Raw genomic sequence first — 12,806 nt, 5'->3', positions numbered from 1 at the left:
ATAATCTGCTTCTGCTCCAAACTTTGAGTTAAATTCACATTGACAGATGTTAGAGAATGAAGAGTAAAAAACACATCCACTGTTAACCTCCATCCAAGTCCCACAAATACTTTAAATAATTTAAAAAAAATTTATAACATGGATTGTGTAAAAGGAAAAACAAAATAGGAGTTTTTTTTCATGGTTTCTGACAGTCAGCAATGGACAGTAGGGAAGTAAACCATCTTACAGGTGAACTAGTAACAGAAGCTGTGGCTGACAACTGCCAGAACTCACACTACTTAATGTATATACATTGAGTAAGAACCTTAGAACACAGTCCTCTTTCCAAGCATGAGAGACCTGAACAAATCATCACCTTTGAGTTTTCAAACAAGGTTTGTTAAGCCATGTACCGCCAAAAGGGCTACCTATGATTTAAATTTCAGCCATGTACCGTGTTTCCCCCGAAAGACCTACCCCGAAAATAAGACCTAGCACTATCTTCAGGGATTTCTGTAATATAAGACCTACCCCGAAAATAAGACCTAGTTCGGTGGTAGGTCTTATATTACAGAGATCCGCTAGGTCTTACTTTCGGGGTAGCGGCACATAAACTGTAAAAACCGGCCGCAGCTCCCGCCCACATGCCAGCCTGCCGCAGCTCCTGCCCACACGCCAGCCTGCCACAGCTCCAGCCCCGCCCACAGCTCACGCCCGCAGCTCCTGCCCCGCCCACACGCCAGCCGCAACTCCCGCCCGCAGCTCCCGCACAATGGAAGCGACATCCGCCGGGACCGGCAACAGCACGCCGACTTCCGGGACCTCGTCCACTCCTCCCCCAGCCAGGTAAGACATCCCCCGAAAATAAGACCTAGTGTCTTATTTCGTGCAAAAAAAAAAAAATAAGACACTGTCTTATTTTCGGGGAAACACGGTACAGACACTTTAAAATGATACACACAAAAAAAACAAAATTAAACAGAATAGTATATTTAAAAGTCTGTTTTTTTTATTTATTAATTACCACCTTCTCTTGGTTTCATGCAAAAAAAAGGTGTAGACGAGCTTGTTTTGTTATCTCACTATGGATATGTGCCAAGTAGGTAGGTAGATAGGTAGGTAGGAAAGAGCAACAGTGAAATAAGATCCAAAAGTACACTTTACGCACACTATCAAATCCTGCACCCATTTCTTTTTTTCTATTATTTAATAACTTGCACAGGAATCCAAGAATTTTTATTCAGCACAAGTTCTTAAAAAAAAAAAAACAACAACATTTGAACATTTATTAAAATGCATGATGTGGCCATAACCACAAAACAGAAAAAAACAATGTACATAACAGTATCTACCGTATAAGAGAGATAAATGACCCCACATTAAAGCTAACTTCTCTGCACTGTGTCCCTGTAGAATAAGCGGGCCCTAGTGGGAGTACTTATGCAATTACAAGTAATCGCTTGTTTTGAGGTTTGCATTCTTAAACACCTGCAGTACATCTTTCCAGGTTAGATAAAACACATCACAAAACACCCATAATCTAGAGACCCTTGTGTATCAATACCTGTGAAAACAAATATTAACACAAGTCCGTACAGTGATTTACAAATAGAGAAAGCAGAAACCTTGCCAATGCCTAGCTTCATTTTTCCCTTTAACTACATGAAAGTCTATGTAATCACAAGCCCAGCAGTAAATATTTATGTGAAAGGCTTGTAACACTGGCCTATTATATTTGATTAAACTGAACCTGACACCATTTCTGTCGAAGCGAGAACAAAAGTGTAAAACTTGCCGATTGAAGATTTGTGATAGAGCTTTGTACAGCAGCCAATGGAGGGTGAAAGCAATCCCATCAACAACTGCATCACTGTGCTTTTAATATAATCCAAGGCTTCTCACCTCCAGGCTTCACTAGCACTACATTTCCATAGATGTAGGTTTCAGAAGCCTAATAGAAGTCAATACCCTTAAGAAAAATAATATAGGGGGAAATGATTTCCCGCACACATCTGACTTCCACTTATGGTAGCTAAAGACATACAAATTTGTCATCAATAGGAGTAAATTAGGGTTGTGTTTTCCTAATTGCTTCATTGCCGATTCCGCCGCCATATTTTAACCATACTAAGAAGCAGCTCCATATAAGCAATAACTGACAGTCACACAAGCTCATTATCCTATATACTCAATTACTGCAAGCAATGCATAAAGTTAACCCCATCACTTGCGGATATTTTATTTGGTTGACCTCTCAATAAAATAGATCATACGTCACAGCCAACACAAAATCCACATATCAAGTTCTTAAAATTTATATATACAGTATATATATGTATATATAAATAATTTTAAAAGTGACGTTCTTTTTAATTTTGGATAACGTGGTGGTGGGGGGTTATATTGCTCATTTAAATTGCTGGGGAGATTCATTATTTTTATACAAATTTGAGTTGACAAAGGAACAGAAGATGAGGGGAAATCTTCCAATGGTAAAAACATTTCCTATAAATAGTTGTCTAAGAAGGGTGATAAACTATTCTATTACAAATATTTTTATTATAAATAAAATTGTAGCGAGGTTATAGTAGGGGCCACCAATGTAAGAGCGACACCTATCAATAATATGCGTACTTCTACCAGCTATCTAAACCTTATTTACCAAATGTACCTAGAATAGGTTTTGCTGTTCTGCTTCTGGTGATCAATGAAGCAAAAACGAAAATCACCATCAACGGTCACTGCCAATTTGTGCTCTCCTCTTCTGTAAGCCCACATAAGTCCCCCTGCTCTGAATGTCAAAAACATTCTATAAACAAAACTGTGCATTTCATTCAATCCCAGCCTGATCTGTGTGTGCAAGAATACACAAATAGAAGCAGAAATTTGGTAACTTCTGTCTTTTAGATAAAACCGCCACCAAGAGAAATACATAGACTATCATTAGGGCTTGAAAGACTGAGAACAATGTGTAGTCTGATAAAGAAGAACTCCTAATATGAATGCTATTTATATTTCTGGAACTGGGCATTAGACAGGCCAACAACCTTCTAGTTTTAGGAAAGATCAGCAATTGCAACCTCTTTAATATTGTAAGTAAACTTGTGCTAACAGAAATAAAGTGACATTAAAAAAGGAGAACTATGAGGCGAGTGCTTTTCACTCACCTCATAGTTCCAGCCGACCTGTGACAATGAGACTGTCACAGGTCGGCTCAGTAGATCGGGAGGTCAGCGAACACATACCGGCGTTCGCTCACTTCTCGATCCTGTCACGGCTCTCTGCCGTGACAGGGGAGGGACTTGATTCCCTCCTCCCCGCTCCGATCCTCCAGCGCTGACATGCGGAACGGATAGGGAATAGGCAGAGCCAGCTGTCGCTCACGCAGCTTGGCGGATCCATACATAATTGTCAGGATCCGCTTCAGCTGCCGCGTCTCAGTATAAAACGAGCTGTAACTAGGTAAGTATACCGCTCACCTCTCGATCCTGTCACGGCTCTCTGCCGTGACAGGGGAGGAGCTGGATTCCCTCCGCCAGCGCTGACTGGCGGAACGGACGGGGGCTGGTACAGCTGGCTCTGCCTCTAGATAAGCGGTATAGCTGTAGCTCGTGGTATACTGAGCTTAGGGTGACGGGAGGACGCTAATTTGTGTCCTCCCGTTACCCTGAGAACTATGGGGAAAAGACTTAACCCCATTGTTCTCCTTTAAAGACTCGATTTGTTCCCCCCCAATGCTGCTTTAGGTACTTACCTTATATGATGCCTCTTGATGCGAACATCTTCTTCCTTTCGGTGGTTTCCAACAGTCCCCTCAGCACTGGTGCTGCTCTCTGATCCATCGTCGACTGCTTTTTCTTCCTGTGTCCCAGAGTCTGTCCTGCGTGCGCACTCCTGGCTGAGTGCATTCACTTAGCACTGGAGGGGAGAGGAGGAGAGACAGTGTATCGGGTGCGCAAGCACCCGCACACACTTCCTCCTGCACGGCAATTCGGGAAGCTGGTTCTACAGCCAGTAGAGAGCGGTGCAGACACCGGTAAGTTATTACCCATTTGCCAACTTTTTTTCCTTTTTAAATGTTGGGTCATATATTTAATGCTTGCTAGCAGATGGTTAAAAAAAAAAAAATATTTTTATATATATATATAAATATATATATATGAGACTTTAATACTACTTTAAGCAGTGGGTAACAAACCAGCAGTTCTGGATAGACAGTTGCCCAAGGGGTATAAAAAGCAACAATTTGAATGGCTCCACCCACTTTCCCAAAATACAGACAGCTCTACTGTCCTTCACACTGGTTCATTGGAGGTCTTTTTGGTTCCTTTTAGCCCACCATAACCTGTCAAGTTACTTTAGGGCAGGGCTGCACAATTTCCAGTCACCAGATTGCCATGGCAACTCCTGAAAACCTTCTCGCAACCAGGTCATCGAGAGCCATTGCTATAAGCCTTGGTGCCCTTTGATACCACCTCCTCTCGTGCCATCACAATGGCTCCACAAAGGATACCATCTGTACAGAGTAGACTCCAGTGGCGTCCCCAGGCTCAGCTAAATCACTGAAACCAGCGGCCAACCTAGCTGGCTCATTAAGTCACAGCAGATCACAGGTGCTTTAGGTGGCTTGGAGGAGAGAGGCTACAACGTCAGGGTTGTGGAAAATGTTTGATCAGTGAGCTTGGCCGTGATGTGATCAGTGAGCTTGGCCGTGGAGGGGGGGGGAAGGAGCCTCAGACTGAAAAGGTCGCAAGCTGGAGCCCCATGTGAGGTGAGCCCGAGCTTCAAGGAGGCTGGGAATCCAACTTCCTACCAAGATAAGGGTCAAGTGATGCCCATGGATTCAGGGTATTTTACAGTAATTTACAATTATGTCCAGGGCGAAAGCTACTGTGGTGGGGAGTATCCATGCTAGATTTGATAGCTGTCCGCTATAAACATTGATGTCCCATATTGACAATGTGATTCTCCAGCCCCATAACTTAAATGACCTACCTTACCTGTGGCACATTGTACAGGCTGCTAGAGGTTGGTGTAATTTTTATTCCATAATGCCCTCCCATCACCATGTTTCTGCATCCAAGCCAGCTCCCCAAACAGAGTGAGGGCAAGTGTACCTTCCTAGGGCATAAAAAGTGACCCAAATCCTGGACAAATTTCCCACAGAGGAATAAAGTATTGCACCTTTACTCTTCTACCCTTAGGGCTAGTTCACAACACAAAGTGCACTCCAGCCTGAATTGGTGCCGGATCGCATTTCCTGGCCGGCTCCCTGCATTTAGGGGTGGGAGGGGGCGTGACGGTGCATTGAAGTCAATGGGACTGCAGCCACATGCTCGGCTGCACCCGAACGTGTGGCACAACAATGCCTGCTTTCTGGTCCGGTCAGAAAAAATGCTGCATGCACTGTGGGGGCAATCACACTGCTTGTGGTGCAAACTAGCCCTTATATTTGAGCATTTAACCTTGTCAGTTTGTGGAGGTAAGCGTCAAGTTTTGGACACAGTAGGGAAGCTCAACTATTTTTTTATGACTTCTGACTTTTATGAATCCCGGGGGGGGGGGGGAGGGACCCCCTGCTAAAAAGTACAATATTGAACGCCCACGATAGGGCGTTCAATATTGCACAGGACAGGGCATTAGCACAGGGCAGATTTGGAAGACTTCATATTTCTAGTCATTCAGCTTTAAAAAGAAAAGAAACTCCAGGCACAAAAAATACCGCTTAGAAAAAATCCTAAATAGCAGCGAAGGATATAAATCCACTTTGTGTGCGCCAAATGCTTTTGAAAACCCCGATATTACCTTGTAGAGCAGCAGTGACCACATCACTATGCTGCATATAGCCAGTGCAAGAGCAGAACTGTGGGAGGAACCCAGCAGAACTGTGGGAGGAACTACTACAGGCTGCCTGCAGAAAACTACAGGAGGGGCGGATACAAGACCAGTCACAAAGAGAGCGCAGCGCTGAAACATCATAGGAAACTGCTGCTCATATGGCAAATGCAGGAGTTATTACATGCTGGCTTGCAGCACAGATCTGGAGGAAACACACTAAGGACACCAAGCATCAAGGAAAAATGCACAAGGGTTTTACATTTAGACATTTGTCTAGCCCGAAACTCAGCTTTAGAAAAACTGCAACCAAACATTAGAAACTGGCAAAGATTTATATCCAAAAAAGCCTTTAATTTGGAAATGCAGCGATTTCATTTTATTTAAACCCTATTTCAATCATCTGACAACCCAGAAAGTGACTGAAATCCAATTGTTGTAAGCTACCATGACTAAAAGGCAAATAGAAAACTTAAAAATTAGCAATATAACTGACAAGCGTAAGGTCAACATCAGATTTGTGTACCAGAAGAGCAGCCTTGGACAGTCTGTTACTTCTTAGCAACTAATAAAATGTAAGCCTGTAATGGACACATATCAGCTGGAGAATGGTAGACTGAATCACGCTGGGTGCTTTGGGCCAGTATTGGCAGCCTGTGCCAGTTTTTCCCTTAGGCATGCTAATATAATACATATGGCTTATATACGTATATCATCAATAGAACCTCTATAAAATGGTTATATAGCATGCAACAATCATGAGCAGAATTAAAAGTAAATAGTTGAACTTTTATCTATTTGTATAATTATACAAACAATGCTTTTTATTGGAAAAAATAAACAACGACCAACTTAAAACCAAGGATGTCATGGCAAATGAGCCATTATTTGGTGACAAATACCAATAGGTTCACACGGGGAGACAAGGCCCCCACCTGCTCAGCTAAAACGTATTAATGGATGATCATGCTTGTGCAGGCTGCGATGTTTTGCGCTGCAGCAAATTTAAACAGCATATTGCATTTCGCAAGCTATATAAAAAAGGTACCGTATTTGCCGGCGTATAAGACGGGGTTTGAGACCCAAAAAAAAAAAATCTGGCTCAGCGCGGTAGTAGCTGAAGGACGGAAGATGGACGTATCTTATACGACGAGTATAGCCCAAAACCTATATTTTTACACAAAAAGTGGGGGGTCGTCTTATACGCCCAGCAGTCTTATACGCTGGCAAATACGGTATTAAAATACAGAATCCCTTTTGAAATTTAAAAAAACAAAACCCTCACCAGGCAGCCACTACTCTACCACCCTCTGAAAAGCAATCCACCGCAGATCACTTTTGACAGGGGAGGTGGAGTCTGTTGCCCTTCTGAACGAGACCTAACATTTCCTGCGCTGCAGCATTGGAATGTTCCTCACTTCTATACACAGTGTACAGAACATGAGGATTTATAAGACCTTAGACTACTGCAGAGGAGAGGGAGTGGCTGAAAGTACCGGTCTAAGAGCAAGCCGGCTCAACAGTTTGGGCGAGTATAACCTTTTGTTTCTTACCACCTAAACAAAACAAGCAATTAACCCCTACAGTGCGGCAGTAGCCCTACTGCAAGGTTTAATAAACATTTTTCCTGGAGTTCTTCTTTAACTATCACAATCATACAGTTCAACTTCTAACAAATACAGATCTACTGAAGGCTTGTTGGAGTCAAATTTAAGACTGCAGACAAAGGCAATTGCACACTGCTCCAGAACACTTTACTTGGCAATATACAGGCAGATCTTTGGTAGATGCTAAATAACTGCTCATCATCAAAAAACACTCAAAGCAGACTATGCTCCTAACAGTAAGGAGAATTCCCTTTTTCATTCCAACTTTCATTTGAGAACAGACAAAAAAAAAAAAAAAAATGAATGTTAGGGCTTACATCTTCCAGCATGCAAGACAGTTTCTACCAACGAATCAATTCCAAGTTGTACATTAAAAAACAGCCCACCTTTTAGGGCTCGTTCACCCCAAGTGCAGAGCAGTTAGAGAACGCATCAAAACTGCATACAATGTATTCCAATGGTATTTTGGGCTCTAGTTCAAACCGCAGCGTTCAGTTCCAGAGCATGCCCCATTTTTCTGCTCTGGACTGCACCAAAATGCATGCAAATGTCCTGGAACGCACTGAAAGCCCATTTGATGCTAAAAAAAAATATTTCCTTTAAAAAAAAAAAAAAAAAAAACACGGCCCTGAACGCAGCAAAAAACACTGCACTGCACGTGCAGAAACTCATGCAGATCTGGTCCAGATTTGGTGTGAACAAGCCCTTAGGCTTGTGTTACAGAATAGCCTTTTACTACCAACATTAGCTCTGTGTGTGTTCAGGGTCACAGAGTATATTACTTAATACCACTTATTTCAGAACTCCATTAAAAAAACAACAAGTATGACACTGGAAGAGCTTTGTGTGGACATCATAAAAGAGATCTATGACCAGACAGTCATTTTCACTACTGTCACAGAAGGCAAATGGGTTTCTACATACAAATGTCATTGGCATACGGCCTAGAATTCCATTTCAAGATATGCATCCCTGTGTGAGGTGCTCCATTTCCCTACATGGACATCTCTCTACAGATTCTATGGCAAAGTCTATACAATCCTAAACATAAAAGGTATTAGCAACACACGCCACATACATCATCAGCAACTGAACATGAGTGCTGGAGACATTTCATAAATTGTAGTGATGTCTGCTCTTAAAAGCAATCTGACATTTATAGACATATTAAAGCTTCAAGTATGCATAATGCTGAGCTTCAAGCAATACATTTATCAATGCAAAGTGTACACGGGGATCAGAGTACTGGATCAACAGTCAGTCCTAAATATAAGCATTGAAGTTAAAATGTTAAATCTAAAAAAGGGAAGACATGCAATTTTACTAACAAGAAGCACTGAAGCCACTTGTATCGCTGGGTCATGCACTCAGATGACGCAGCTTATTACCACTTAAAAAAAGCTCTTACTAACAAGCCTTGTTAAGTGCAATGTCTACCTTTCAGATGATTACAAAAGTGAAATCTCACCTGCAACTTCAACAATGTCCCCAGGAACAAGATCTCTGGCTTTAATCCGCTGGACACTTTTCCTGTCCTGTCGGTACACCTTCCCCATTTCAGGCTCATATTCCTTGAGTGCTTCAATGGCATTTTCAGCATTTCTTTCCTGAAAGAAGACAGCAGGCTTCCGTCAAGCATGTTAAAATGAACATGTTCTGTCAAAGGCATCTAAACCAGTGGTGCCCAAAATATAGTGTTCAAGTGAGGCAATGGACATTACAAAATGACTACCCATAATATTCAGTGTATGTGATACTACAGAGACTGGACATGCAGTGGTGCCTGAAATCTGGGAACACATACTAAGTATATCCCACGTGTCATCTAGAAATCACTGCCATTACAGTCCCTTTCAATGTTCCCACACTTGTATACATTTCCCATCTCTTCACTCCCCTACTCCTTCGTTTGTCCAACAAAAGTAAAAATTGCAGCTTGTACAGACCTAATACCTCTCTCCCTTCCCCTATGTGACAGCGCTGGGTGACTGAATGGCCAAATGTAAAGATCCAGTGATGTCACATGGGAGGAACAAGAGAGTGTCCCATTTTGCCACATACCTGGAAGAAATGGGTATCTTCAAACAGAAGGGCAGGGAATCAAAAGGGAGAGTAAGTATGCGCTACTGATGGCCAAAAATAATGTAAAAAAAAAAAAAAAAAAGTCAAGGCCCTGCATACAGATTGGGTTAAAGAACCAGGGTGCTCCTCATGCACCAATATTACGACAAGCAAAAAGGTACCTGCACTTTATGTAATGATAGTTATAAATGTTTGTGGGGGGGTAGGGGCAGGGAGAGGGTTCTTCAATTTAAACTGCATCAAGGCTATGTGACTAAACGTACAACATTCTGACACTGAGTCCAACTACAATAAGATAAATCAGAATATTGTGTTTTCCTTCCCAGTGCAAATGATTCTAGCAAAATACAGGTGAAACTCGATTAGAATATCGTGCAAAAGTTAATTTATTTCACTCATGCAACTTAAAAGGTGAAACTAATATATGAGATAGACTCATTACATGCAAAGCAAGATAGTTCAAGCCGTGATTTGTCATAATTGTGATGATTATGGCTTACAGCTCATGAAAACCCCAAAATCCACAATCTCAGAAAATTAGAATATTACATGCAATCAATAAAAAAAGGATTGTACATAGAATAATATCTTTAGTTTCACCTTTTAAGTTGCATTAGTGAAATAAATGAACTTTTGCACGATATTTTAATTATTCGAGTTTCAAAAAAGCAGAAACCCATTAAAATACAGCTTTTTAAAAATGTTTTTATATGGTGCAGTGCTGTGTTCTTCATTCTGAATGTTGCCCCAATGCACCTGCACTGAAGTATACTGGGACACTACCGTGCGTTGTGGTGAGCTTCATTTAAAAAAAAACAAAAAACACTGCAGGTACATTCTCTTGTCCATGTTTTTTTTTTTTTTTTAAATGTACTTAATTTATGTGCAATATTTTTTTGACAATCTTTACCAGAGGGTAATGGGGGGAGGGGGGTAACATGCTACAAGAACACTATTAAAAAATGTTTTTTTTAAATCAGGAGGGAAGAAAACTGCAAGGAGGCAAGATACAAGGGTTTTATAACATGGGTGATTGCAAAACACTTCAGTTACAGGAAGTTACATCATTTGATGAACATATAAGATCTGCTGAAAGGAGCTACCACTTGAACACTACATTTTGAGAAGCACGTTTTAGCTTTACAAAACTAAAGTGAAACCTTAACCCCTTCATGACTGAGGCCTTTTTTTCATTTTTTGTACCCATGTTATATTCCACATTTTAGGCCTGAAAATTACTTAAAACCCCCCCAACATTATATATTTTCTGAATGCCAAGACCCTATAGAATAAAATGGTGGTAGTTGCAAATTTTTATGCTGCGCAATATTAGCGCAACTCCTTATTAAACCCCAATATTTAGTGAAAAAATTAAATGCCCCAAAACACAACAAAATACCCATTTTTTTTAATGAAATATAAAAGATGAGGATGCAACGAGTAAAACGATACCCAACATGCCCAGGTTACAAATTGCGTGCATCCGTAAAACCCCAGTACCCCAGAAAGTCCATAGAAGACGCTTTAAAAGCCCCCACAGGTCATCAATTTAGAGATACCCCACAATACTGGCCCTAGAATTATTGCTTTCCCTCCGGCGTGCGCGGCGATACCCAACATGTGTAGCGCGTTCGTCGTTTTCATACGTAGGCGCACCCGACGCGTGTTTACGTGGCGACGCGCGTGCTCGCGGGGGAGTGGTACTTTTAAAAAATTTTTTTTATTATTATTAGATTTATTTTATTTCATTTTAATTTTAAAAACTGTTTTTTTTTTTTTTTTAATTTACTTTGACTGCTATCACATGGGGGGGCTTGCAAGCCCCCCCATGTAATAGCAGATGGTGGTGACAGGTCCTCTTTAAGGTGATGCTGGGGGTCCAAAAGACCCCCAGTGTCACCTTTACACTGGAAATAAGCTATTGAAGTGCAGATCGCACTTCAATAGCTTATAGCTGGGCTGCAGGAGCCCAGAACTGACAGCCCAGGGACCGGAAGTGATGCAATCTGCATCGCTCCCGGTCCCATAGAACGGGGAGGGGATCGATGAACGGAAGTTCGTCGACCTCCTCCCCAGCTCCCCGCGGACACCAAGATCGCCGGTCCCGGGCCCGTAGGAGGGGCAACGGAGCCCGGGAAGCACGGCGGGGGTGTCCGGCGGGGGGGCGGCCCCTTCTTCGGGACGCAGAAGCGATTTGGCGACAGGTAAGTCGCCAGGATCGCTTCTGTTGTAAAGCCGACAGTCGGCTCTACAAGTTTAAACAGAGTCCCGGCGGCAAAAGTCACCGGGAGTCGGTTTAAACAGCCCCGATGCTGGCGACGTACACTGTACGTCGTCAGTCACGAAGGGGTTAAAGATAGAAAAATGAAAGCTGCTGCTACGGAGTTGTTTATAGATTTACATGCTACACAGGCTGCCATTATGTGTTCCACCTAGAAAGCCCCTAACTTAGAACAAGCATGCAGTCAGCGAAATCTTAATTCTCATCCTGCATGCTTGTCCAATAAAGTGACTCATTCACCCAAAAGCAAGTCTTGAGATGGTTGCCTTGGAACCTAAATCCAAAGCAATACAACAATAGGCTTAAGCATTTGAAATAAAGGTGAGGTTGGATGTATAATTTAAGTTCACCTTCACAAAAATGCTGTGATAGATATTAAACGTTCAAGTACAAGTCATTACTAAATGCTACACTATAATCTACAGCTGCAGTATACCTTTATTGGCATAATGTTTTTCATAGCTGATATTGTGAGACTGTACATATTTAGACCAGCTCTCCACAGGTAAATAAAAAATACCCTGTATATCTTAGACCCCATTCACACTGAGCGACATGGATTTTGCGCTTTTCCCCGCAATTTCGTGCTGAACGGCTTTGAGCTACATTGAGCGACAGTGCACATTTTATCACGCTACATAGCACGTTTTTTGGGCGGGACTTCGTCGCTGCTACATTGGGCTGTAACCAATCAACAGCGATCTTGATGCGACATCATTCTTTCCTTACATTCTGCAGTGCAAAAAAGTGACCCTTCTGTGGTGCGATATCGCCGGTAATGTGCAATTTTGCACAACACCATAGAGTCTATTGGAGCCGAATCACGCAACATCTGCGGGGTGGAAAAAAGGGTCATGTACGAGCTACAGGCGACATTGAGCTGCGAGATGTGAACAGCTCCATTAGACAAGCTACATAGAGTGATATCTCACGGAAATATGCACGAATGTCTGCTATCAGCACAATAGTCAGAATACACCTCAGTTGTTAAGTGACATCTGGGTCTTCCTCTGTAGCAG

At 42.1% G+C, this 12,806-nt stretch overlaps 1 protein-coding gene across 3 annotated transcripts in view; it reads right to left on the bottom strand.

Moving 5' to 3' along the window:
* The window catches only part of ATP2A2 (ATPase sarcoplasmic/endoplasmic reticulum Ca2+ transporting 2), a 60,776-nt gene that overhangs the window by 37,680 nt on the left and 10,290 nt on the right, over nt 1–12,806 (bottom strand). For all 3 annotated transcript variants that reach the window (XM_018568423.1, XM_018568424.1, XM_018568422.1), the window contains one exon: nt 8,893–9,031. In XM_018568423.1, the coding sequence (XP_018423925.1) occupies nt 8,893–9,031 (139 nt within the window). The remainder of the gene's footprint in view (nt 1–8,892; nt 9,032–12,806) is intronic.

The sequence above is a fragment of the Nanorana parkeri genome, unplaced genomic scaffold (assembly GCF_000935625.1).
Source record: "Nanorana parkeri isolate BGI_ZX_2015 unplaced genomic scaffold, ASM93562v1 scaffold1184, whole genome shotgun sequence".
NCBI classification, from domain to species: domain Eukaryota; kingdom Metazoa; phylum Chordata; class Amphibia; order Anura; family Dicroglossidae; genus Nanorana; species Nanorana parkeri.
Note: the sequence above shows the minus strand (reverse complement) of the source record. Positions and strands in the feature narration are given on the sequence as shown.